The 27,405-nt window shown below is 36.9% G+C and overlaps 1 protein-coding gene across 1 annotated transcript in view; it reads left to right on the forward strand.

Moving 5' to 3' along the window:
* cdh8 (cadherin 8) overlaps window positions 1–26,566 on the forward strand; it is a gene marked incomplete at both ends in the record, with an annotated part of 106,070 nt that extends 79,504 nt beyond the window's left edge. Inside the window, 8 exons of the mRNA XM_079810918.1 lie at window positions 2,167–2,334; window positions 3,191–3,378; window positions 9,239–9,486; window positions 15,037–15,173; window positions 16,763–16,884; window positions 17,479–17,590; window positions 25,636–25,887; window positions 26,073–26,566. Coding sequence (XP_079667044.1) covers window positions 2,167–2,334; window positions 3,191–3,378; window positions 9,239–9,486; window positions 15,037–15,173; window positions 16,763–16,884; window positions 17,479–17,590; window positions 25,636–25,887; window positions 26,073–26,566 — 1,721 coding nt within the window. The remainder of the gene's footprint in view (window positions 1–2,166; window positions 2,335–3,190; window positions 3,379–9,238; window positions 9,487–15,036; window positions 15,174–16,762; window positions 16,885–17,478; window positions 17,591–25,635; window positions 25,888–26,072) is intronic.
* Window positions 26,567–27,405: the final 839 nt, after the last annotated feature.

Here is a 27,405-nt window from a genome sequence, read left to right on the forward strand (position 1 = left end):
ATTATTACAATCATTGTTATTATGATAATCATTATGGGAGACAGGAAATAAATATTAGAGAAAGACCAAATAAACAAGATAATTTTACCTGAAGGACACATGCAGATGCTGATTTTGTTCTGTAATAGCCCACAAAGCAATTTGCAGCTTCTGATTTAAATGACAGGGCTATCTTTGAATTCCATCTGCATTCTGCTTCCTTTTCAACCTTGACTTTGTTTTTTCCCTAATTGCATTTTCAGCTGACTTGTTAACAGTGTGTCTGTAAGCAACATGATTAAATAATGGTGAAATTACATTAATAAGCAATGAGATGGAAATGAACAGCTCGTAATTTGGAAAAACAACAGACAATAAACAAGTCCTGTATCTGTTCAAATTGTATGTGCATAATAAATGAACAGACTTTAAATATCTATATATTTTTTTCTTATGAGAACACCTCTTCTGCTTGATAACCCCGTGCATTTCAATCACTCACTGTCCGCTTTGTCTAAGAATGCAAATGGTCGATAGAAGGTGCAAAAGCCCAAATTGATGTGCCATGTGCATGGTTTGCGTGATTACTGAACACATGCAGATGGCTTATTCAAGTGAGCCAGATGTTTTAATGAATGTTAATGAAAAATAAGAGGTAAAGGGAAAACAACCATTAGAAACCATTTGACACTTTCAACACCTCGTAGGAAATGAGACACACTTGATAAATAAGTAAACATTATGCACCAATTCATTACTTGGGTAATGGCTTGCAAAAAAGAAAAAAAATATATAAATAAATGAAAGGAAAGTAAACCTTCAAATACCTATGGAAATTAATGTTTGTGTTGTCTCGCTTCTGTGATCATCAGGAATTCATTTGAATAGATAATGATAAATCAGGATGACAATTGAATGAGTATTGCAGTGTGCGTTTGCGTGTGTAAGAGCATCAGATTCGGTGTTGCACCGCACATGGCACACACACAGCTGAATCCAGCACTCAGGGCGGTCTGCATTTCCATATTCCTATCGACAATCAGAGCACTTCACTTCTAAAAATGCACATCCTTAGTTCACTGAAATTATTGTGGTCTGTTGGTCTCCATGACAGAACAAGAAACAAAGACATGTAAGTGCAGCATGAAAGGTCTAGCAGACAATGCATGCACTCTGTGAATTATTCATGCGTAATGGAACTGGAGCTGGCCCTACTTACCCCACTTACCTTTCTTCCCGTAAAATACCTTTCTTTCCTTAGTTCTTTACTTCTGTTATTTGTCAGGAACAGAACTTTACTGTAGTTCCTTAGCATTTCTCTTTCTTTACACAAAATCCTGATCGATTGTGTGTGTCTATATGAAGATTCTCAGTCATCCAGAAATGTCTCACAGAACTTATTGCATAGCATTTTATCTTCTATTTTTTGAAGATGTTCTGTCACTTCCCCAAGTGACTTCATCAGAGTCATAGTGATTTCCCAGGATTTAAACTCATCACACACCATAACATCATAAGACGTGCAAATTGCTGTGGGAATCTCCTCCACAATGGTAAAAACCATGATCGCAGTGTGAATTGGGGCGAAATGTCTGTAAAGATGAAAGGATAGTGTTAAATTTTAGGAATCTCAATCTTCAACCAATGAAGCAGTGCGAATGAATGGCAAAACACCTACAATAAATGTGGGGGGGGGGGGGTGCACTTTTATTTAATACAGAGGGCTTTAATTTACCCATTTACCCAAGTAGGTTACCCATTGGTGTTATTTTTTTTTTTAGGCAGAGTCAGTGATACAGTGCATACAATATTAAAGATTATAAGAGACAGAGAGCATAATTCACATTCAGTAGGAATATAAATGACTCCAGGTGCTGGGACAAGTCCTCAGCAAACAAACAAGCTAATTTGCAATGCCAAATGAAAGCAGCACAGGCAATGCATGGCACACACTAAGCTGGTCAGGGTGTCAAGGACAGGGGAAGAGCTAACAGATTTGGCAGGCTGCACACCTCAGAATGGCTAGTATGAAGTAGTGGCTAGTAGTGGCATATTCGTTTTTTGTTTGTTTGTTTTTTTCATATCTAAAAGAATAATAGATTTTCTTGATGCTTTTTTGCAGTTGTGTTCTTTATAATATCAATTAATTCTGTATGTCAATTAATATATTTATTTTGATTGTTATAGCAATCATTAGGGTGGCTCTGGCAGGGATGGATCGTGAGATGAGGGAAGAGTATCTTGTTGTCATTCAAGCAAAAGATATGGGAGGTCACATGGGTGGGTTGTCAGGAACCACCACAGTGACAGTCACTCTTACCGATATCAACGATAACCCACCAAAGTTCACAAAGGGTAAGAAGGAGCATCTATTATAACACCTACACTATACACTGCAAAAGTCAGTAAGATTTTTTAAAGAAATTAATACTTTTATTCAACAAGGATGCTTTAGATTGATCAAAACTGACAGTAAAGACTAAAACATTTATATTTCAAATAAATGCTGTTTGTCTTTGAACCTTGATTCATCAAAGAATCTTAAAAAAAAAGAAAACAATAAGCAGCTCAGTTGTTTTCAGCATTAATAATAATAAGAAATGTTTCTTGAGCATCAAAATCAGCATATCATTAATGATTGCTGTAGTATGTGACTAGAATATAGCTGATGAAAATTCAGCTTTGCCACTATGCGAATTCATTTTAAAATAAATTAAGATGAGTGCTATCAAATCGATGAATACATTTGACATTAAAGTTTATACATGTCTGTCTGTCTGTCTGTCTGTCTGTCTGTCTGTCTGTCTGTCTGTCTGTCTGTCTGTCTGTCTGTCTGTCTGTCTGTCTGTCTATCTATCTATCTATCTATCTATCTATACTTTAATGTTAGATGTGATTAATTGATTGGATAGCACTGATTAAAAAGGAGAAAACAATATATAATTGTAATATTTCAAAACATTACAGTTTTTACTATAATTTTTATCAAATGAATGCATGAGTGAGTGCAAGAAACCTTAGTTTCCAAACCTTATCGACCCCAAACTATTGAATTGTATACTGTATACTGTATACATACTGTATACTATATACTATGAAAGAAATGTTTATTACTTTTTGTCAAGTATTTTAGTTGTTTTATTGTTTCTCTGAGTGCTATTTGTCACCTGATAGACCAGATCTTCTACTTTCTTGTACCTCATCTCTAAAGGCTCTTATGAGTTCAATATTCCTGAGGATCTTGGCATTGGGAAGCCTGGAGGAAGAGTAAAAGCGAATGACAGAGACATCGGGGAAAATGCTAAATCAACTTACACCATCATAGGTGGAGACGAGAGGGATGTCTTTGAGATTGTCACTGATGCTCAGACTCAGGAGGGAATCCTCAGACTCAAGAAGGTAAGACCAGAAAAGTAGGCTTAATGTGCCATAGGGACTCTCTAACAGCTGTAAACTGTTTGTTACAGAATTGTCACGGAGTTGCATATTGTGAAAAATATGAAAAGTGGCTCATAACTGATGACGAATGACTGCTAATATTGCAGAGACACCTCTCAGTGTGTATCGCAGGAGTCGGAAACCTATTTGACATGGAGTGCCATTTTAAATGTAATTTTAAACACTGTGCCATACCCTCCAAAAGAAAGAATTAATCATGCAAATTAATTAATTATGCAAATTACTGCCTTAGTATTTAGCGTTTAACTTTTTTTTAAGGTTTGCTAAAAAAATTTCACTGGCTTGTGCTGTCGTTGTGTTTGTTGTTCCCTATGAGTTATGTGTCATGTGGTGATCCTTTTCTTTAATTATATCGTTGTTAGTCCCCATCATTGTAGTTTGTGTGTGGAATGGGAAGGATTGTGGATGTCTCGTTGTTTAAAGCAGTAACTTCTTATTTATGGCGAGTATTGTTCTGAAACCAAAAGCAACAAATACAACAGAGCAAACTGTGGCCTGTCATCCAATCAAATAGTAAAGAAAATAGTGTTTAACTTCCCATTCAGCTCATAACTTAATAATAGGCTACGTGACTGTGGGCTACATGGCTTCCAAAATGCACACCTGAAATAAATAAATAATAAATGCCTAAGGTATCCGACCCCTGCTGGTTTGTATATAGAGTACTCTTTTTCTGCAATAACTAGATTTTCTAAGAGATATTTACTTTTAGTTTTACACAGCTGAAATCCACACTTAAAGTCCCTGTACACCTAAAATGGGTTGTAAAACTGCAGTCCAGGTGTTCTGAGGTTTGAGAACTACTTTAACTCTGGACCCCTTGACTTTCTATGCTCAGTTCTCAGCCCTTGTGTAGTGGTGTGTATTTGCATATGGAATGGCCATTGTATGCAAATGAAGAACCCTTCACTGTGGATGAGAGGACAATGAAGCCCTTTTATCTTACAGGAACATCTACAGTTTGTGCAGCAACAATGCTGCACAAACAGTATGACAAAAACATGGGAAAATGTACATAATAAATGTCACTCTATGTATGTGTAGCTGTGCATATTATGCATAAACATGATGATGAGTTTGTCATGTGGGAATGAGCCTGGTGGACTTGGGCTTGATCTCTACTAATATGAAGAAGTATACCAGCGTTAAACAAGTTATGTGTTTTAAATAATCTGCATTATTCAACAGCTTGATACATCATCCTCAACTCTAGTTCTCCAAAATCAATTTGTGTGCAATCAGATTGTCTTTTATATTGCACAGCACATTGAGCAGTAACATTAAAGCCTATTTGAAAAAAGGTAACACTTTATTTTAAGGTTACGTAGTTACACATTACATGTATGTATTATCATAATAATAGTAAATTATGCATAAGTAACTAACCCTAAACCTTAACCCTATACTAAGCATGTGTTTAATACTTATTTGTTACATTGTAATTACATTGTAATAGTGTCACCGTGGCTTAAAAAGGGTTACACTTTATTTTAAGGTGTCATTGTTACAGTGTAATTATATATTTAAGTACTAAGTAATAATAATGAACAACATGTACTTACTATAAGGTTAGTGTAGGATTAGGGTTTGGTTGAGGCTTAATTACATGTAATTATGCATAATTTACTGTTATTACTATGGTAAGTACAGGTAACACTTGACACCTGTTTCTAAGGTGTCATTGTTACAGTGTAATTGTATATTTAAGTACTAAGTAATAATAATTAACAACATGTACTTACTATAGGGCTATTACTATGGTAAGTACATGTAACAAATGTAACAAGGACACTGTAAAATAAAGTGTTACCTAATATAGTTTAATAATAATAATAATAATAATAATAATAATAATAATAATAATAATAATAATATAGAAATAGAAATAGCCTCTTTAATATTAGAATCATAAAACAAAAGAAAGAAAAAAATCTGCAGACAGAGCAAGAAATAAAAAAGTCATTTGGTTTGTCCTAGGTCTCTCACAGCTGAATGTGTAATGGCATGCCTGTTTTTCCTCGTCTTCTCATCCCATAGCACTTGGCCTGGAATCTGTTGTCTGCATTACTAATAGCATGATGGATGGCATTGCATGAGAAAAACAGGCAATCAACAGCCCACTCCCTGCTAACCTCTATACCTCCAGACGGTGCTGGAGTTCAGGAGAGCAGAACAAGCTTGTAAAGCACACAACCCTTATTTTTCCTCACTTTTTTGCACCTGCCACTGTGCGCAGGCACACATTTTCCCCAGGCGCTGGGGCTGAGCCAGTGTGCGCCAAATATCATCTGCAGCGGGTTGGCCGATGCAGCCCTCACCAACAATTACAATTTGGTTTTTACTTCTGCTAAATATTGAATGGGCATGAGCCTTTGTAGCAAGGTTAAACATATTGATCTGAGTGAGATGCCACAGGCTCAGACAGTCAAGATACTGCTTTGTTGTAAAGGGATGCACGCTTTCATCTCCTCTCTGCCCCCCTTAGGCCTTTGTGGTGGTGGTGTACTTCTCCCACTGCTGATATTTGATACTTCTAAATGCCCCTGTAAACACACACTCTCAAATCATGCTGGGAGTTTTTCTTTACGAATCAGCTAGGTGCTCTAAAACAGGAATAGGCTATATGTACGTGATAGAAGTCAATAGCAGCCAGGTGGTTCAGTATGTGTTCAATGGATACATGAATGGCAGAATTGCATCATCCAGAAACGATGGAGGTCAAGTGACAGCCATAGTCATATTCAGACCTTTCCGCACAATGAGTGCCAAAATGGAGACCCAGAGGGATGCAAAAGTACCAATTTCACTGTAGAGAGTCAAATGGCATGCATGACTATCAAAAGAATGAGGTGTTGGCATGATATTTTTAGATGGAACAGATTTGCAGTGCCTGAGATGAGAGGAACTTGTTTCAGTCTTGCCAATATGCAAAGCTGCACTTGAATCACGTCCTCAAAAAACCTTAGCTACAATTAAATGGTTACATTTCTGCTACATGTTGCTTGGTAAAAGAGAGGACTTTCTTTCTTTCTTTCTTTCTTTCTTTCTTTTTTCTTTATTTCTTTCTTTCTTTCTTTCTTTCTTTCCTTCCTTCCTTCCTTCCTTCCTTTACCCTTTTTTTACATTTAAAACATAAAACTCTATGAACTGTCACCAAAATTCAATAGACTTGAACAGCACTGACCTTTTCCAAAGGAAGCAAGGTGCCAGCCTGCAGCTTGTTCTGAATTTAACATCATAGGGAAACCTCTGCTTGTAAAGTCTTGGAAAGTGCTCTGTTATTCTCAGCCCTAAACAATTTTCTCATTTTACAGAGTTTCAGATGCTACGCAGAAATGTAGTTATAGGTTATTTATTTACTTATCAGCACAGAAACCTTTATTTTATTTAGATGCTTTTAGCCTTTTATTAGATTGAAATAATAATGAAAAAGACAGGAAACTATTGGGAAGAAAGAGGACAAATAAGAGGTCAAGGTGTCTCAAAATGCTTATCACTCAAAATGTTGAACTTTGAAAGAGCTATAGAGTCGAGAATTGAGTAAAGGTGCACCAGTCAACCATATCAAGAGCTTTTTGTTACACTCTAATACATAGGAAGGTGACACAAACCCAAGTATTTACCCAATAAGTACATTGTCACAGCACATCTGCAGCACAAGCCTAATTGTGGTAGATATGAAGTGAATAAAACATTTGTGTGATTTCTAAAAACTGGTTGGAATCATAAACCCACAGATGTTAGCAGAAAACAATACTTTTATTCATCAAGGATGCATTCAGTTGCTCAAAAGTAACCGTAAAGGGTTTACTTTATATTGATAGTCCCTTTAACTCATTCTGTTGACTATAAGTAACGTTGCACATACATGTTTTCTAACTTAAATTAGTAGACTGGTAGGGTTAGAATAAGTTGACTTATAGTCAGTAGACTGTCTGTTGGGGGACTAGCACAATAAAGTGTTAGCAGATATTAAGAAAGCAGTCTACTTATACTCTGATGAGAGTTAGTTTACATGTAGTTCCAAAATCACTGATAGTCAATAGAATGTTCAAAAGGGACCATAACAATGTGTGTGACAAGCAGGGCGGGCGAGAGCCGCGAGACAGCGGCGCGAGGCTGGTGGCGTGATTGCAAATGAGTGTTAAACGTTCGCCGGTTCCCGCCTCCTTCTTCCCGGGTTTCAGCACTAATGTAACAAAGATTGTATGATGGAAGAAGGAGGTGGGAACCGGCGAACATTTAACACTTTAATAAATAAACAAACACAAAATGAAAGTAACACAGGCAGCCCCTCTCGGACCTCACTAAACAAAAAAGAACGTAAAGTCCTGGTCCTCTCTCTTCCTTCACTGTCGTCTCCTCTTTTATGCATCCGAGCTCCTCCGTGAGAGATACGAGACCGGTGTGATGTAATTTGCAATCACGCCACCAACCTGTGCCTTTCTCTCACGGCTCTCGCACGCCCTGCTTGTCACACTATGGATCACCGTCCACATTAATGTTAAGCAGCACAACTCTTTTCAACATTGATGATAATAAGAAATATTTCTTGAGCAGTAAATCAGCATATTAGAATAATTTCTGAAGGATCATGTGACACTGCTTTCCCGTCACAGGAATACATTTCATTTTTAAAAACATTGAAAAAATTACTGTAATGGCCTCTTGTGTTTTCCACTCCATCCTGGCATGATGGTAGCAAGGGAAGGGTGAAAATAAAATGAAATAAAATCCTCCCAAAAGCTTTGAGGACTGCAGCAGACAGAGGTACATGGGCTGTTCTCTTCCGCACACCCTGCTGTCAGCCACGCTGACTTCAAAGCGTGCTGATAGAGGAACTCCAGCTGCTCTCCTTTCCCAGCTGGGGCTGCTCTCGGCCCGGCTCCAGTGACCTCCCCTGTGGGACAGAGGCTTTTTTTGACAACATAAGCAAATTCGTCATTCTACCAATTCTCCTAATTCCTAGAGTCTGTTTCTTTTTCATGTGTACGCCAGCGGTCAGGTCTAGTTTAGTTTTTTGTCAATAAAAGAGAAAAAGGAGGACTCTGAGCCCTTTATTCAAGTTAAACTGAGAAAGAGAGAGATGTGATTCAGAATACAGTGGTATATTCAGTACGGTACAGTTGGGGAGAGAGTAAAATCCAATGATGAAAATCATGAGAAACTGGCAATAAAATGGCGCTGTGTGTCAGGTTCTCTTCAGTAGTAGCTTGAAGTAGCTTGTACTTGCACAGGTGGGGTGAACATACATTCTTTTCTCATACACTGAAATCACAAATATTTATCCTGGAGTACAAATAATTCCCAAATTGTATTTTATCTGCTTCTTCAATAATGTCTCACCATTGGATAATTGCCTCAGAGAATACATTAACAATGTTAACGTCATGGTATTGTGGGCAAGGATTAATTTTGTTTTCAGACAACACGAACATACAAATTGTATTTTTTATGATTTCTTAACAATTTGCAATGCAGTCCTTGTGCTTCCATTAGATTAACCTTATTTGCAGCCTCATTTAAATCCCAAACACATGCTGTCTCCACTACAAATTAATAACACATCCCACGCTCCAGGTGAAAGTGTGGTTATTGCTACTAAATATTATTTTTGTTCACCCTGCAATTGGGCTCACAGCAGCTTAAATCTTAGCCACTGCAAGGTGGGAGGAAGTCGGTGCAATTACAGCCAGACCTGCAAGCCCAGCAAACTGAGTCCGCTAAAACCAGGAAACCGTTTGTCTTTGTTGTTTGTGCCCATTAATAATAAACATCTCTCTTTCTCTCCGTTTTCCAGCCTCTGGACTTTGAGTCAAAACATTTCTACAACCTAACAGTGGTGGCGACCAACATACGTGCCGATTCGATTACGGGCGGGCCCTACATGGACCAGGCCACAATCAAAATCGTTGTTGAGGACTCAGATGAACCCCCTGTCTTCACAAAGCCCACGTATCTCTTTGACGTGCACGAAAACGCTGCAATCAACACAGTCATTGGAGCGGTAGTGGCCACAGACCAGGACGCCCCACACAGTCAAGTCAGGTAAAGGCAATAATTTCTAGCCCATGTGACCTTGATGGAAGATGTCTGGTGCTCTGTTGTCCTCCTTGGCGAAATTAGGGCAAAAACTTCTTCATTAATCCTTGAGAAGATCAAGCTCAAGCTTCTACATCAATCTAATATCCAAGTACTCCTTCACTGCTGCATCCTACCAGCCATTAAATGCTGCTGATGAAATTGCCTGTAGAGGTGCATTTGCATTCAGACTAAATGGAGCTCTCACCTCCACAGAATTGGTTATACTGGGAAATAGAGAGAGAGGTGGGAAGAGAGATAGGACAATGATACAATAAGATTCCTCCACTTCCTCCCACTGATGTATTTCACTTCTGTGACTTCCTTTTTGAAAAATTACAAGGGCACCTTCAGTATAGGTTATACAGTCAATTTCTCTGGGTCCAACCTAGCATTCCATTAATTCCCCAGTGACTTGCGATGTTTCCGGGACAACACTCAACAGGTTGTGTAATTACACAGGGAACTGGGAGCTGGGGAGAAATCAGAGACTGGGTTTCAACGGTGCAATAGAGTTTACGCCAAGTTAACGTTCTCATGTGTGTGATATATTTATTCTAGGGCTTCACAATATTTCACAAAATTGTGAAATGTGATTACTACATCACAAAGGCTGTGATGAAAGTAACACTTTATTTTGATGGCCCACTTTAGACATACTATAAGTAACTTTGCAACATGTCAATGAACACTCATTACAGTATTAGTAGACTGTTATGTTATTGTTAGGTGTTAAGGTTCATGTTAGTAGAATAAGTTGTAGTAACATGTACTGTAGTAGTATTATTATTATTATTATTATTATTATTATTATTATTATTATTATATACCAAAGTGTATATTTTCCCCCCAAATCATTCAGCCTTAAAAGGATGGTTGCGCTGATATTGGCTGTTTATTAGCACTTATAAAGCACATATTAATGCCTTATTCTACATGATCATATTCTACATCACTTAATCCTACCAATACCTTGTATAACTACCTTACTAACTATCAATGAGCAGTAATTAGGAGTTTATTGAGACAAAAGTCATAGTTAATAGTTAGTTAATAATGAGAATTGGACCCTAAACTAAAGTGTGACCAAAAATAGTCTTTATGACCTTAGACATTTTTCATGTTTGCTTTTAATAAAGCAACATTCTACAATGATTTTCTTTTTCCAAAATACAGCTATTCACATAAAAAAATTTTTTTTAAATACAATAAAATGGCAATAAACAAAATATCACAATGGCAGTTTTTTGTTCGAATATTGTAAAGCAATATTGTACAGCCCTAATTTATGAATTTGAAACAAATCCAGTGTCCATGTCCTCAAGTGTTGATGTCTATGTTGAAAAAGAAATGTTCATTTTATATAATAGTGTACTTTGTATTTATTTTCTTCAGCTGTTGCTTCAAATATGACATATAATAATTTCAGCACTGACATCTGTGCATAGTGACTGGAGTTTAAGACTGCATTATTAGGAAGAAAATCTGTTGCATTTGCTGCCCCCAAGGTGGGATGCTTTTTTCTCCTTCTTCTTCTTTTTGTATTTGCCTTCCTGGGTTGGAATTCATTTTCCTTGCTGTCATTCGCATTTGTGCACTCATTGGTCTGACATTCAGGCTTTTCGTATTGATGCGTTTGTGTTATTTGGAAGATGAATTACCGGTACTTCTATCGGAGACCATGGAGTAGATTGTGTTAAGATATCCATGAAGGTCCACTTAAGCATTAAAAGATGAATTATCTTTTCTAATGCGATCAAATGATTTTTGTTGTTGACTTTTTTTTCAGAATTTTGAACCATAAAGTGATAAAGTTGAATGTGGACAGAATGGTTAAAGTAATTTTAAAAGGTAAATGCTACTTTGTAAATAGAAAACCAGATAAAAAAAGGATGACTGACTTTATCTACCAAATAACCCATGCTGAATTGCATAGAGAAATATGATAACTATACCTCACGACAAATGACAAAAATTGTGCCTGAATACAGCTAATTGTGCACATCGGTGTGGATGTCACATCAATAGGAGAAGCAATCAAGGTGAAACGAGCAAGAATCTTTAAAAAAAAAGTGTAATCGTGGCTTCTAAAGGACTCTGGTAAAATTAAAATGTCAGTTGTAATCACAGCTTTGCATGGAAACAATCATTCACAGAAACATTGTTCCTCATCAGTCTGACCTCTCGGACCACCACTACCTCTCTCTCTCTCTCTCTTCTGATAACATTGCAGGATTTCTCTTGCTATTGTGAAACCGGCATGCATCAAATGGTGCCAAGCTTTGTCCAAGTTCAAATTATCCCTGTTAGGAGTATTGTTTATCTGTCAAAAGAAGTGTGGCTGTAATCAGTGGGGATATTTTAACCTTCTCTGACAGAAGTCCCTCTGGCTCCAGATCTTGTTGTGGCACCTGATATCTAGCATATGCTAACACATGGTGTGACTGCTCTTGATGGCGATTGTGTTATATCGATGTACGCTTTAGTTATATAGAGGAGACAGAGTTGGTTACAGCCCATTTACAGAGTGCAGCCTACTGAAAAAACACAGTGGAATACATTGTGCTTCTGTGAAAGTCCCCTTAATTACTCTTTTACCCGACATAATAACTAAAAAGGCAGAGAACATGTTCTATCATGTTTTTGTTTTGTTCTTTTTGTAAAAAGGAATAGATTTTTAGTTTTCAATGTAAAAGTTTATTAGTTTCGTGATGCCATTCGCTTTTAATCTTTTTTTTTTCTTACATCACAATGGAGAGTGTTTTTTTTTTTTTTCTATTTGCGTAATGTCATAAAATGGTCACACTTTACATTAGTACTCAGGTTGCAGTATAATTACATAAGCAAGTAGGGCTCCTGAGTAATACCAATCAACAACATGCACTTCATATGCAATTATTTTGTGGAGTGACCTGTAATTAAATGCTGTTTTTGCTACCATAATTTTAATTATATTAACGTGTAATATATGCTTTGGCTCAGGGTGATAAAAGAAGGTGCTAATGTTTGATTTATGCTGTTCATCCTGTGTGTAAAAAATAATAAAAAAAGCTTAATGTAAAAATGTCTCAATTGATTTTACTCGGCACAAAAAAAAAGAAATTTATTAAATATACTAATTTATATAAATTAAGTGAAGAAATTACACCTTAAAGTAAAAACAAGGTATTTTGAGTGGACTATGCAATGCATATCCATATTTTCATAAGATTTGACAGTTTATTTGATTAAATATCAAAAATCTAAAAGGTGTGCATCATACCTGACACCTAGATGAACACTTTACAGACAGTTTTATGACTGTAAGTAACTCTCTTCAAATGCAATTGAAGTTAGAAACATGTATACCAATGTATGTAACTTTAGAGACGGTCCCTAAATTCGCGAATATCGAACGTCAAGCCAACTTTATGGCAGTCATATCAGATGCGCTGTGGTTCTGCTGTGATTGTTTGAAACTATTTTCACTGTTGAAATAGAACAAAAACAGTCAACCACTGTATGATTAATGAATCTCCTGCGTACATTGCACACACATCTCTGCTTTGAGTGCAGATTTCAGTGAGTGAGAGCACGCTCTGAACAAAACTCAGGCTAATCTGAACGCCTCTGATTATTAGACATTGCATTCATAAACTAATAGAAACACGTGTGATTGGTTGTAATGTGCAACGCGATTATAACAGATGGCTTTTGAGAAGACTGTAATAAGTTAAATCACCAAAGTGGCTAGTGGGAGTGACTGTGTTACACGCCACAGCCGAAATATACCCGCAAATGGCTGTTGTTAATGTCAAGCCATTATTATTATCCCTTAAATGTCACCCTAGTCTTGTCTGAACTTGTTTGTTCGTCTTTGGCTCAAGCTTCACGTTATTATTATGATATAAATATCAATATTGGTATTGAGGTCAAAATCCACTTGCCTTGCATTCGCAGATTTGAAGTGTTTCCCCCATTACAGCAACTTTCTTCTGGCATGTTCTGCAGACAGGTGACCATCTTCGATTAAGTTTCCCTCAGGACTTTTGTAAAAGCCAAAATATGACCACACCTCAGATTTGGTCCTTTTAGAAGGCTGAAAAATCTCCCGGCGCTGTCAATGCCTTCTGCCATTTCTTCTCGTTCAAAAAACAGCGTTGTGCGCTGCGCCTGCACCAGACGGATGCTGACTGGACAGGATTTAGCATGAGTTTTCAAAATAGTGATAATGACACGCAGTTTTAATGATAATTACATTTTAAATGATATTTATAACCGTCAGTACATTTTATCGTGGTTTATCATGAAACCGGTAATCGTTCCATCCCTAGTTCACACAAAAATGAAAATTCTGTCATCATTTACTCTCATGTCGTTCCAAACCCGTAAGACCTTCCTTCATCTTCAGAACACAAATTAAGATATTTTTGATGAAATCCGAGAGCTCTCTGACCCCTCCAAAGACATGAATATAATTAACATTTTCGAGGCCCAGAAAAATAGTCTAAGTGACTCAAAAATATCTTCATTTGTGTTCTGAAGATGAACAAAGGTCTTACAGGTTGGGAAGAACATGAGGGAGAGTAATTATTGACAGAATTTTCATTTTTGGGTGAACTAACCCTTTAAAATCCAAGCTATATACTTAAGATAACCCTTAAGAAATATTTATTTTTTCTTTGCACACTAAAACAACAACAGCAACAACAAAAAACATGGAATAATTAATTACAGATTTGATTGTGTATTTTCTTTTTTCTCCCACTCCATCCCCCATGCACAGTAACTTTGTCAGTTTGATTGACACATAGCAGAACATTTCAGGGTCTGTCTCTCAGTGGTACGTAGAGCTGTCAGAGCCTGACTGAAATCCACTCAGCCTCCTGGAGACTGATCCCAGGTGGGAATCCTGTCTGGCTGCCTGCGCAGCAGTAGAGCACTCCTCCTGGACTTCCACCCTCAGTCTCAGGATCTTTACCACGGCTTTTTTTTTCACGTTCACTATCAAATTAATTATTTCTATTTATTTATTTTACAACCCGTTCTTCATCCACTGGGACCTTCTTGACAGTTATACCTCACACGCAGCTTGTTTTTGTGACAACGCCCAAATAGACATTACCTTGATAATTAAATTATTGGTAAATTAAATTATAGGTGCATATGAACTTGGTGGAAAATAAATATGCCAAACATTTCAGTGTGAAATCTCAGATTAGTTTTTTTTTTTTCTGAAGCATGACAAAAAGGTATATCTTCAAGAAACAATGCCAAACATTTCTGTGTGAAATCTCAGATTAGTTTTTTTTTCTGAAGCATGACAAAAGGGTATAGTATCTTCAGGAAACAAATAATACTAATTTGATTTGTGATAATCATGACAGGTAAAAGCATGATGCTAAAAAAGTTGGTTTCATTTTTATTGGTTTATGTTTGCCACTGACTTTAATATTCTATGATGTGCTTTAAACAAAATCATTTTACCTCATATATTAAGGAATGTTGTTTTGTTCTCTCTCTGTTTTCCTTCTGCAGGTATTTTATTGATAGACACACAGATTTAGAGAGGCAGTTTAACATTAATGTTGATGACGGCAAGATCACATTAGCTAAACCTCTGGATAGAGAGACGGATATGTGGCACAATATCACCGTGACAGCCACTGAAGTTCGTAAGTTCAGTTTCCCTTTCTTTCTCTTCTCAATTGAAACATTGAATGTTTTGTGCTTCAGAATGATTGTATAACAATATCAAAGAGATCATTACAGTAATGCGCAAAGAGATCATTAAAATCTGTGTAGAGGCACTTCAGACCAATAAAAATTTCACATCACAATTAACATCTTTTTTTATTATTATTATTATTATTATTATTATGTCATAAGATTTACAACAGAGAAACAAATGCGGGTATATATTCAACATCTCAAAAGGCACTAAGATAAAAGGCCATAACCTGGGTCCATAACAGCCAATGTAAAATAAAGCTTTGCGTAACACCTCAGGTATTAATTTACCAACGACAGACTTTAAGGTTTTAAAGTTTCCTCTCAGAAACTGACGCCGAGGTTTTACTGAATTAAACAGCTCAGCAGTCAATTCATGGACATCTAATGAGTAATTTCTACTCACGCCAGAGCTGTTTGCTGTACATAACGGATAAAAAAACATCTGTTGACTGGATAAAGAACTTATTAAACACAAGCTGTGGACCAGAAATAAACACTGCACAAGCCATCCATAAACCTCGAGATTCATTTTGATTGGCATGTACAGCTATATTATTTGGATATTGGAGCCAGAAATGTTTCCCTGGAGGAAGAAAAAAAAATACTGATGCTGCCATATGCAATTAACATAAGATGTCTTAGAGCTCAAAGAGCAGAATAAACTGAATTATTTCAGGGCTCCTCACATAGCAACATTTTATGTACAGTGTGCAAATGTCTATTTTTTTTCAGTGTTTTTAACATGATGATCATCAAATCTGGATTGTTTTTTTTTTTTTACAGCAGTATCCGTACCACATTGTGTACAGCATGGCTATGAATATGAGCCTGCGCTATTGCATTACATTTAAATGTCTGGTCTAGGCTCCTATTATTATAATTTTTTTCAATAAGGCCGATCAAGGAGGGAAATTAATTGACAGGTCAAATGCATTTCAAATGCTGTTTGCTGTTCTAAGTGTCACACATTACAGCAGTATGCCCTGAATTGCCATGTGCTAAAGCCAAACGGATAGATAATTACTTTAAAAGTCAACGGTTGCAACCCTAATTAAATACAATCATTTACATGGGTCCTCAAAAGGGACTGTAAATTACTGCCAATGAATAATTCCAATGAAAAGTTAATCTAATTAAATTGCCCTTTATTGTCTTCTAGACTTCAGCTGCCACCGTTTTATTAATATTCATTTTTTTAACCTTCATGTATAAAACATGCACCTGTACAGGGGATTTCAAAAGCACTTTGGATGTTTTTTTTTTTTGTGTGTCCCCACCATAATCCTGTTTTGCATACTTGATAATGTCTAAAGCTTAAACGGATGCTGTGTCTCATCTGTCTCTCCATCAACCCAGAGGATGGGGGGGGGGGGGTGAAAGGAAGAGAGAGAAAGAAATTGGTGTGAGGCAGAAAGAGAAGGAAAATATCTGGGTCATTTTATTTACCTGGGATTTGCAATAGCTCCCTTCTATATTTGGCCGCTGTACTTCTGTTTTCAGTGCTTTAATAGCTTGTCTCTATTTGTATTAGGAAACCACAGCCAGATTTCCAGAGCCATGGTGGCAATCAAAGTGCTGGACATAAATGACAACGCCCCTGAGTTCGCCACCGATTACGAAGCCTTCCTCTGTGAGAATGGCAAACCTGGACAGGTAAGAGGTCATCAGTCATGCGGGCCAGCATCATCTCCCTCTCACCGCTCCTCCGTAACGATCAGCCACGGTAAATTATGGCCTATTGATTTAAGAGAGAGAAGTAAGCGACACCTGGGTGGCCCTTTTTAGCCACTCTCTCCCTCTCCCTCTGCAGAAAATGAAAACAATCAGATCCATTCAGGCCCAGTCAGAGCATGCATCGCTCTAGCCGACATGCAGTGTCTGTGACTAACAGTATCAGTATGTACTTCCATATCCTCCGCCCTCTAACACACTCACTGTGAGAAAATTCTCCATCCATGTGGGGAAAAGAATGACCGGAATGATGACGGCGAGGTCCCGCTTTACAGGGAGCTGTTAATCATGAAGAAAAAGAACTTGTCTTGAACGGGGGTGGCAGATATATAGATCGACTTGGCACAGAAAAGTGGGCTGCCAAAGCCGCGCCCCTTAGCTTAGGGTCTCTACTTTTTATGAGTGAATGAGACAGATTTTTCATCCTGTGTTGTCTGCTGTCGGTGTCTGGCCCTATATGATGTCAAAAGTGGAGTAATGGATGGCCGGTCCCTCTCTTCGTGTCTGTGTCCACAGGTGATTCAGAACATCACTGCTGTGGACAAAGACAATCCTCCCCAGGGACACACTTTCCACTACCGCCTAGAGGTGCTTAACAATCCCAATTTCACCATCAAAAACAATTTAGGTAAGACAACATACGACTATAATTGATGAATTGTGCAACATCGACATTGAACTAACTCAATATAATGGCTCTATTGTCTTCTGTAGAGCTGCTTATAGCTGAAATGAATTAATTTCATAATTTATGAATTCATAATTTACACAGTTATTGAACTGAACCAAATCAACCAACCTAGGCTCATTGTAAAAACACGCCTCTACAATTGTTTGCGAAATTCCAATAACCCTTTACAATAAGGTTGTATTAGTTAAAATTAGTTAATGCATTAGTTAACATGAACTAACCATGGACAACACCTTTGTTCAGCATTAGTTAATCTTTGTTAACGTTAGTTAATACAAATACAGCTGTTCGTGGTTTGTTCATGTTAGTTCACAGTGCATTAACTAATGTTAACAATAATGTATGCATACATTATACATTATTGTATGCAATATTTAATAATGCATTAGTAAATGTTGAAGTTAACATTAACACAGATAAATAAATGCTTTATTAATGCAATTAATTATTAGTTCATTTTAACTAATGTAGTTAACTAATGTTAACTAACGAACCTTATTGTAAAGTGTTACCAACACACCTATATGTACAATTCACTGCAGTTTCCAGCTGAAATGCACACTAGTTCTAGTAAAACACCTTTTATTCCTTTACAAAAAAAATATGATTACAGTGGCAAAATATTGCTTAATAATTATTTATTTAAACATGGTTCCTTGCACAATACTATGTTGTGACCTCAAAACACTTTTACCACATGCATGATTTATAAACTAATACATTTTTATGTCTGTATTAGAGGTCGACTGATATTGGATTTTACCGATTCGATGACTTAAGTACCTGTTCAGTACCTGCTGACAACCGATTAATTAACCGATAGTTTTTAAAAAATGAAAGTGTTGAAATGTATTACAAAAATAAACAGTATTAACTGATGCATGAAAATGTATTGAACATTTAAAAAAAAAAAAAAAAAATATATATATATATATATATATATATATATATATATATATATATATATATATATATATATATATATATATATATATATATATATATATATATATATATATATATATACTGTATATGTGTGTGAATTCAAATCGAAATCAAATAATCTCTGATTATGTAATTCATATGAAATGTGCATATAGGCGCTTTCATTACTGTGGAGATGCAATTTAGCTGGCTAACGAATAAATACATGTCCAAGCTGGATATAAAACTAATGAAAATAACAATCATGACATTGAAACATTTATTTCAGATGTGTGTGTTTTTGTTTCACATTGTTTGTATTGCTTGATATACTACTAATGCTAATGTCCTCTCAGCCTTGTTGGCAAACATACTGTGGTTCTCCACTAATGCAGCATCTAGTCAACAAATTTATTCTTTAAAAATATGACAGTGTGTTCTGTAGTGTACACACCTTTTCGTTGTAAAAGTTTCACATCAGCATCTGATTCCGCTCTGTGCATAGTGTAGTGTCTCATACCAAAACAAACACCATGAGGTGTGATAGTTTGCTCTTGTACTGTGCAGCGGAGACTTTTCAGCCACAACCGGGAGAAACTATGTGTGGTTTATTGCTGATATTGATGGTTCCAAAAAATCGGTTATTGGTGCTGATTAATCTGCAAAACCGATTCGACCAGATTGTATCACTAAACCAACCAACTATGTTTGGCTTTTTTAACAGGTAACAGTTAAAGACATCACACACTTGTAACATCAGTTGTGGACAGTCAAATCAAGTATACTTAAGTAAAAGTACAGATTTTTTATTTGAGTTGAAGTACAAAAGTACTTGATTTTTAATGTTCTCAAGAATTAAAAGTAAAAAGTACTGATTGATGAATGCTCAAAATACGTGTGGGTGGGATATGATGTACTAGATTTACAGATAGAGCTTAAAATAGGTTACAGCTCAGTCTAACATTATGATGAATTATTATGATTTGTCAAGTAGCCAGCACTAGTCAATAAGGAAGATTATGCAGACACGTAATATGTATTGATCTGCAAGTAAGAGAATGTTTATTTTATGACCAAAACTTGTCATACACTGATAACTATACTTACATATAATTCAATAAAAAAATAAACCATATAGTATATAAAAATTAGGAAAAACAAAATGTTTGTAAATGTGTTGACACATATGAACATACAATATAAAATCAGACGTCACATTGGGCAAAATGTGTTAACAACATACTATATAGTTTTACATCGTTTGAAACTGCTATAGCAGAGGGGAAGATGCATGGGCATTTTTTTGCGTTATTTTAACGTTATATTTAGATTTGACCTAAAACCTACTCCGTTCAGAGGGTATTACACAAATGTGGACATGTCCACATTCCAGCATTTCATACAATGGGGTTAAACAGCTCTCCCTTTTACAGCGGATTTAGTTCACAAACCACTGACAGTCCTGACCTAAATATGATTTTCATTTACAATAATAAATCCTAAAATTTGGCAGTAGTATCTTATTTTTCGTACCATCAGTTGTGCCTGGACTCATGCTCTGAGGATCTTGGCTTGTTTGGAGTCAGACTTGTGAATTCAGTAAATTCCTTGTAAATTTCTCTGGAGACTCGCTCTGACCGAATCATTTGAATCAGCGAGTTGTTGACTCAAGAACAGATCCAATCGGATTGGTCCAATTCAAGAAGGAAGCCACTCACTGGACTTTTCACTTTTAAGGTGTTGCGAATTTGCAAGAAGCACATATTAGGCTATTTTACACAAACGTCACCACAGGCATGTTTTTACATTGAGCCTAAGTTATAATTAACACTGAAATGAATTGAGTTGAATAATTACACTATTGTGTTTATAGAGCTGCTTTATAGCAGAATTTTTGGTGAAGTTTGCATAATTTATTCTGTTATTTTACTGTTTATTACTGTGAAGCTGCTTGGAAACAATTGTGACCCTGGACCACAAAACCAGTCATAAGTCGCATGGGTATATTTGTGGCAATAGCTAGAAATACATTGTATGGGTCAAAATGATCGATTTTTCTTTTATGCCAAAAATCATTAGGATATTAAATAAGGATCATGTTCCATGAAGATATTTCCTACCATAAATATATCAGAGATGCATTAGTAGTATAGTAATATGCATTGCTAAGGACTTCATTTGGACAACTTTAAAGGCAATTTTCTCAATATATAGATTTTTTTTGCGCCCTCAGATTCCAGATTTTCAAATACTGTAGTTGTATCTCGGCCAAATATTGTCCTGTCCTAACAAACCATACATCAATGGAAAGCTTATATATTCAATAAATGTACCCTTATGACTGGTTTTGCGGTCCAGGGTCACAATTTATATTGTATAAAGTACTATAGGTGACTTGACTTGAAAGAGAGCAGGGAAATAATAATATGAGAGAGAGAGAGAGAGAGAGAGAGAGAGAGAGAGAGAGAGAGAGAGAGAGAGAGAGAGAGAGAGAGAGAGAAAGAGAGAGAAAGAGAGAGACATCTGCAAGTGCAAACATTGTGTGTCAAGCATAGTCCGGAGGCGTGCGTTTGAAGGGGAAATCTGGTGGAATTAGTGTACCCAAAAGTTAGCAGATGCACAATTGTCTGGACATCAGCTATTTTGTACTCCCCAGTGCATTTTGAAAGAAAGCAAATGAACAGAATCCAAGCCGAGGTTTAGCGATGCATCTCGATGTAGGGTGACTTACTCAAAGTTGAGGCTGTGCAGCAGATGGTTCTAAATTTGTTTGCTAAATACACTGATTTTTTTCTTTCTTTTTTGTATAACCTATCCGACCTTCCTTTTCACACTGTGCTCCTGCTGTTCGCACTGCACAACCTAGTACTGCACTATGCTTTCGAAGACTTGAGGGAGAACTGTATTGATCTAGTTCCATTTGGCATGTGGTCTTATGGCTGACCGTTGAAGGAGCTGTTGTTTTGGCTGCTCACCAAAAAGAGGATACGTGATATTTTTGAACCACACGGATCAGACGTTACATCAAAAGAGCTTTGCTTTCCAAAAGGAAAGTAATTGTGGATCTCCCTAGTCTCTGTAAAGCGCTTTGAGTGAAGTGACAGAAAAGTTTATTTATTTATTTATTTATTTATTTATTTATTTATTTATTTATTTATTTATTTATTTATTTATTTATTTATTTATTTGGTGTAGGTCTCAATTGTGCAAAACAACCTCAATAAACTATTTTATACTTAAAACTATGGATTCTTATTGTTTTCAAAGGCAAGGGGTAGTTTCAGGAATAAAATCCAAATTTAAGAATTTAAGAAAAACAGCTAGTAGCACTAGGCTCGTCTTCTGTTTCAATTTTGTTAGAGAAATTGTGATTTATAATGAGTGTATACAAAGCAGATTATTTTATGGAAATATTTAGATATTTATTCTGCTGTTTATTTATGTGCTGTGATACAATGTACTGCATATAGGCAACATAGTTTTAAAAATAGACTCATGATATGAAAATAATAATAATTAATAATAGAAGTATCAGTAATGCTCTATGGTGAGTTAGTATATAAATAAAGTATGTATCATTTTAATCATTATAATAAATAGATTTACATTCTAATATATTATATAAAGTAAATATTTTATATCTGATATTAGAATGAACAAGGAACCAACAGAGAGGATTGGTAATAAACATGTTACAAGGAAAAAATATAAAAAAGAAAGATGAAACAACACTGATAGAAAAAGCGTTGAACAATGGACTACTAAGACAAAGACAGACCTTGAGAATTGTAAGATGAAACAGACAGGCGGAATGTCATTAGTGACAATCTCAGTGATATCTTGAGAGGCAGCATGTATTATGAGTCAGCCTGAGTGAGTTCAGGTTAAAGATGGCCACTCCATCACAGAGACAGGAGAAAGCTCTGTAAGGACACCAGGCTTTGATGCACAGCCTGAGGCGTCTGGTGCACTAAGGCCGCTTTCTCATCTCTTCTGCTGTGCACGTATGATTGTATGAGTGTGCATGTGTGTTTCATCGCGCTTGGCATCAAAACTTGTGCAGCAATTTGACAGCATGTCCAAATGTGTGCAATATCCTGTTTCTTTTCATTACAGTATGTTGTTACTTGTGATTCATGATTAAAAAGCACAATGATTTGTATTGTTCGAGTCCCTTAAAAGGAAAGTTCACTCAAAAATGAAAATGTTGTCATCATTAACTCGCCCTCATTCCAAACCAGTAAAACTTTCTAGGAAGCCTGCATTTATAATGCATCATAAGGGGATTCTTAATGCATTATAATGCCTTAATGCCTTATTACCGTATACACAACACAACATTTAGAGTGTGACATTAGACAATACAACTTATATGAATGTGGTTAACCAGACTGTAAAAGAACATATATTTGTTCTTAAACTGTAGGTAACTGTTTATGATGAATATTTAAATGTATCTTTGCACATCATTTTCAGGACAAGAACAAAAATAACCAATAAGCTGGACAAAAATAACAGTTAGCTGCACATACACGTATGTTATTATACATCTAAATATCTATTTAAAATGTTTGTTAAAATGGAATTGACATTCTGACTTCTAGTTTCTTTTTGTATATATATATATAAATTGTACGCTATATGCTTTTTTTTAATATTACGATAGGTATTAGATTTGGGAAAACTTTGTAATTTTACAGTTTTTATGAATAAAACATGATTTGCATTGTTCCTTTGTAATTTTCCACACAACTTTGATTTTACCTTAAGTTAAATCTTATAACCGCTTCATGATATCTTAAGGTTGTTTAAAAGAAGACTTAGGGCCCTATCATACACCTGACGCAATATGACGCCAGGCGCAACGCAAGTGTTTTTTGCTAGTTTCAGTCCAACGCAGTTATCATTTTCACTTTCAGCGCCACGTTGTTTAAATAGCAAATGCTCTCGCGCCCATCTGTTTGTGCTGGACTGAAAACGATGTGTGTTCAGGCGCGTTGTTGGCGCTTTGCTATTTTGAGGCAACTGAAAACAACTTCGCCATTGACCAACAAAAACCTGGTCTAAAGTAAATAGCGCAGTATTTTTTTTTTGTTATTTAAAGGGCACGTTAATAATATGCGCCTATAGGTGGGTGCACAACGTGTGTACACTCTGCTTATTACATACACAGGGACGTGCAGCAGCACACAAACATTTTTAAATATTAAAAATAAAAGATTCCTCTCTGGAGAAGCGTTCAGTCTTTCTGCTCACAAATTTCACCATGCAAATAGCGAATCCGCCATGGTGCAAGCGCAACTGGCTTTTAAAGGGAATGGGAGATGAGACTCTGATTGGTTTATTGCACCTTACGCCCAAAACACACCCATGGCTCATTAAGAGACTAGGAACAACCCTTTTAGACCATGAAATTTTTTCCATCATTAAACTATCAAAAGTGGATTCAGACACGCTCTAAGTGCCCCTGCGTCATTCGCTTCAGACAATTCGCTCAGATTGTTAAAATAGGACTTATTTGTGTGTGGTAGAAGAAAGAAAGCCATACATACATTAGTCTTTTAGATACTGTACATTTACTTAAAAACATTTCTGGCTATGCATACTACATACCTTCTGAGGTAAAGTCTAGGCTTCGCACACTTGGATTCAATCACATTCTCTTCTAGTAATAACATTATAAATCATGTTTTTCCTTATGTACAAGGAACGTACAATAATGGGTGCATTTTTTTTCAATAGCAGTTAATTGCATGATTATCCATCATGAAGTCTCGTCTCAAAGATCATGTGCAATAATGATCTAGATATGCACATCACGGAGGCACACATGCAGTCTATGATGGTTCCCATCTGCACACACCAGGCAGGTTGTCTGAAGCAGACCTCTGGAGCTGAGGAGGTTTGTTTGTGATGATAACTGTAATTGCAGTGGATGGTGACATGGAGAGGCCAATGTGAGCTGGGAACTACCAGCAGCTATCGTGACCTTAAAAGTTGTGCTTCAGGGTATTGTGCCATGAAAAAAAGAGATGTAACAAGCACAACATAATAGCTCCCATATACCATCAGAATATTATATTAGTCTTCATTTTGCTATAAATGTGACTAGTATGAAATGCTCAAATGCACTTAAACCTAGGAACATTTCATTTGAACATAACTGTGTGAAGGCACATTAAAATATAGTCAGAGAATCATAGCAACAAATAAGGACTGCATATCAGTGAATATTATTTGGTGAAAAAAGATACATTCGTTCAGGACAATGTTCTTCACACATAATGACATGAAACAAATATGGAACTTTAATTACATTGATAAATCATCTCACAGCATTTGCAGATAATTGCTTTGTGATCTCAGGGAAACAAAAAGAAAGCCATATTTACATTTTTCATTAGCATGTTTATGAGCGGAAATTAAATTTCAACCCTGTTCGGTTTACCAATATTTCCAGTGAGCTCTGTGATGTCCTTTCATTCCGTAGTTTTAAATGATGAACTTCCAGTTGTTCGACCTCAAGAGAAGAAATAAATAAATGTATACATTAACATTGCCTTGGTTGCTCCCAAGACTCTATTAAGTGATAAAGCTTTTTCCATAACTTGGTTATTGTGTTATATCCGTCTGTGGTATCATCTAAACCTTTCACTCAGTGATTTTCTTTTCTTTTTTGAAATAAAAAAGGAAGGCTTTTAGGGAGATATTGTACAGTGTATCAACTGAAGGAGCTCCTTGAGACACCAGAGAGCTTCAACATATGCTTTGAGGTATGACGGGGGCAGATAATGAAGTTACAACTTCTGAAAAGCAGCACCAGTGGAGGCTCCAGTACTTTGCTTAGTTTCTTTGTCTGCCTTCCTGAGACACTTCCACTACTCCCGTAGCCTTTGCAAGAGATTGACAGCAGAGATGAAGCTATTTATATCCATCTGTTTATGTATTGCTGGGATAGACAATGTCTTGTTGTAAATTTAATAGTGTGTTTCCCTACCATTTACTTGCATGAATTGTCTTTGATTTCATACATCACAGCCAACTTTATCTCTCCCTAGATAACTCGATCAGCGTTCTTGCCAAGCATGATTCCTTTCGGCGTCAGAAACAGGAGACGTACCTCCTGCCCATCGTCGTGAGTGATGACGGAGAGCCTCCAATGAGCAGCACGAACACTTTAACTATCCGGGTGTGCGGCTGCAGCAGGGGAGGCATTGTGCAGTCGTGTAACGTTGAGGCTTTTGTTCTACCCATTGGTCTCAGCATGGGAGCTCTGATTGCTATTCTAGCTTGTATAATTCTACTTCTCGGTAGGTCATTTCAGCTGCCTCTTTTAGTCCTTACTCATTTTTGAATTTGAAAACCACTTTGGGATTTGCATGTAAAATCTGATTCTAAAAAGCACTTGGTAAAATAACCACCAAAAAAATCTAAATCTCTGAACTGCACAAGGCAACGTTAGAGATCACTAAGTGGATGTTCTTGTGCCTTTCAGTTATCGTGGTCTTGTTTGTGACATTGAGGAGACACAAGAACGAGCCTCTAATCATCAAAGACGACGAGGACGTGAGGGAGAACATCATCCGTTACGATGACGAGGGAGGCGGGGAGGAGGACACTGAGGCCTTTGACATCGCCACCCTGCAGAACCCAGATGGCATCAACGGCTATCTGCCCAGGAAGGACATCAAGCCTGACCTGCAGTTCATGCCCAGACAAGGTCAGCACTCGGGTCCGAACGGAGTAGACGTAGATGAATTCATCAATGTACGGCTTCACGAGGCAGACAACGACCCCACGGCTCCACCATATGACTCCATTCAAATCTACGGATATGAGGGCAGGGGCTCCATTGCGGGATCCCTGAGTTCCCTCGAAACGGCCTCTTCGGACTCGGACCAGAACTATGATTACCTTAGAGAGTGGGGGCCGCGCTTCAGAAGACTGGGCGAGCTCTATTCCGTTGGCGAGAGCGACAAAGAGACTTGACCTCCAAGCACTATGGACCTGCTTTCGTCCACATAACTTGTGTATTATGCTACGGGGATGTTAGACACTGCTGTTAAAAAGGGGGGGCGCCTTTTTTTTTACTTCTTAGAGAGACCTAATAGCATTAGTCATTTACCACATCAGAGTGCATCGTAACGTCAGAACTTAACAGTGTCTATAGTAGGAGGTCAATGATTCTTGTGGAGTGTGAGTTTAGATTACCGTCACTGAGTGTCTAGCAGTATTTTGGGTATTTGTTGTTCACTGTGACCACCAGAGGCATCAGAACTTTGATTCTTGGTAGTCGCTTGAAAAGACCGGATGGAAAGAGGACATTTGGGACACCTTGTAGCCCACTGTGGCAGGAGAAGCAGGACTGCAGAGACACCGCTCCCCAGCGACAATTGACGTCATTTAGCCAATCAATTAAAAAGAAGGTAAACTAAATAGCAATATATTGTCTACATTACTTATGAATGTATGTGTGATTTAACAAATGCGAGCGCAATGAAAATACGTCACACTGGCTTTAGGATCTGCCTGCTGAGATAAGATTCGACCCTTTGATACTACGTGGCCAGATTTCTTGAGTAAACTGGAAAAGCCTCAAGGCTTGCTTTATACAACCCTTTGTATCCATATGCTTTAAGTGTGATTCACACTCAAACATGATTAGAGTGTGTAAGACTGAGATGAGGACAAACAAGAGAATTGTGGAAACAATGAGGCCTTCGTTTTACAAAAGGAAGCATTAAATACAGTCGTATTCCAATGTTTTTTGGAACATTGATGTGTTTCTTCATTGTTGTGTATGTTTTATATAAATATATAAATATTCA

The sequence above is a fragment of the Gobio gobio genome (genome assembly GCF_949357685.1).
Source record: "Gobio gobio genome assembly, chromosome: 2".
In the NCBI taxonomy this organism is placed as follows: domain Eukaryota; kingdom Metazoa; phylum Chordata; class Actinopteri; order Cypriniformes; family Gobionidae; genus Gobio; species Gobio gobio.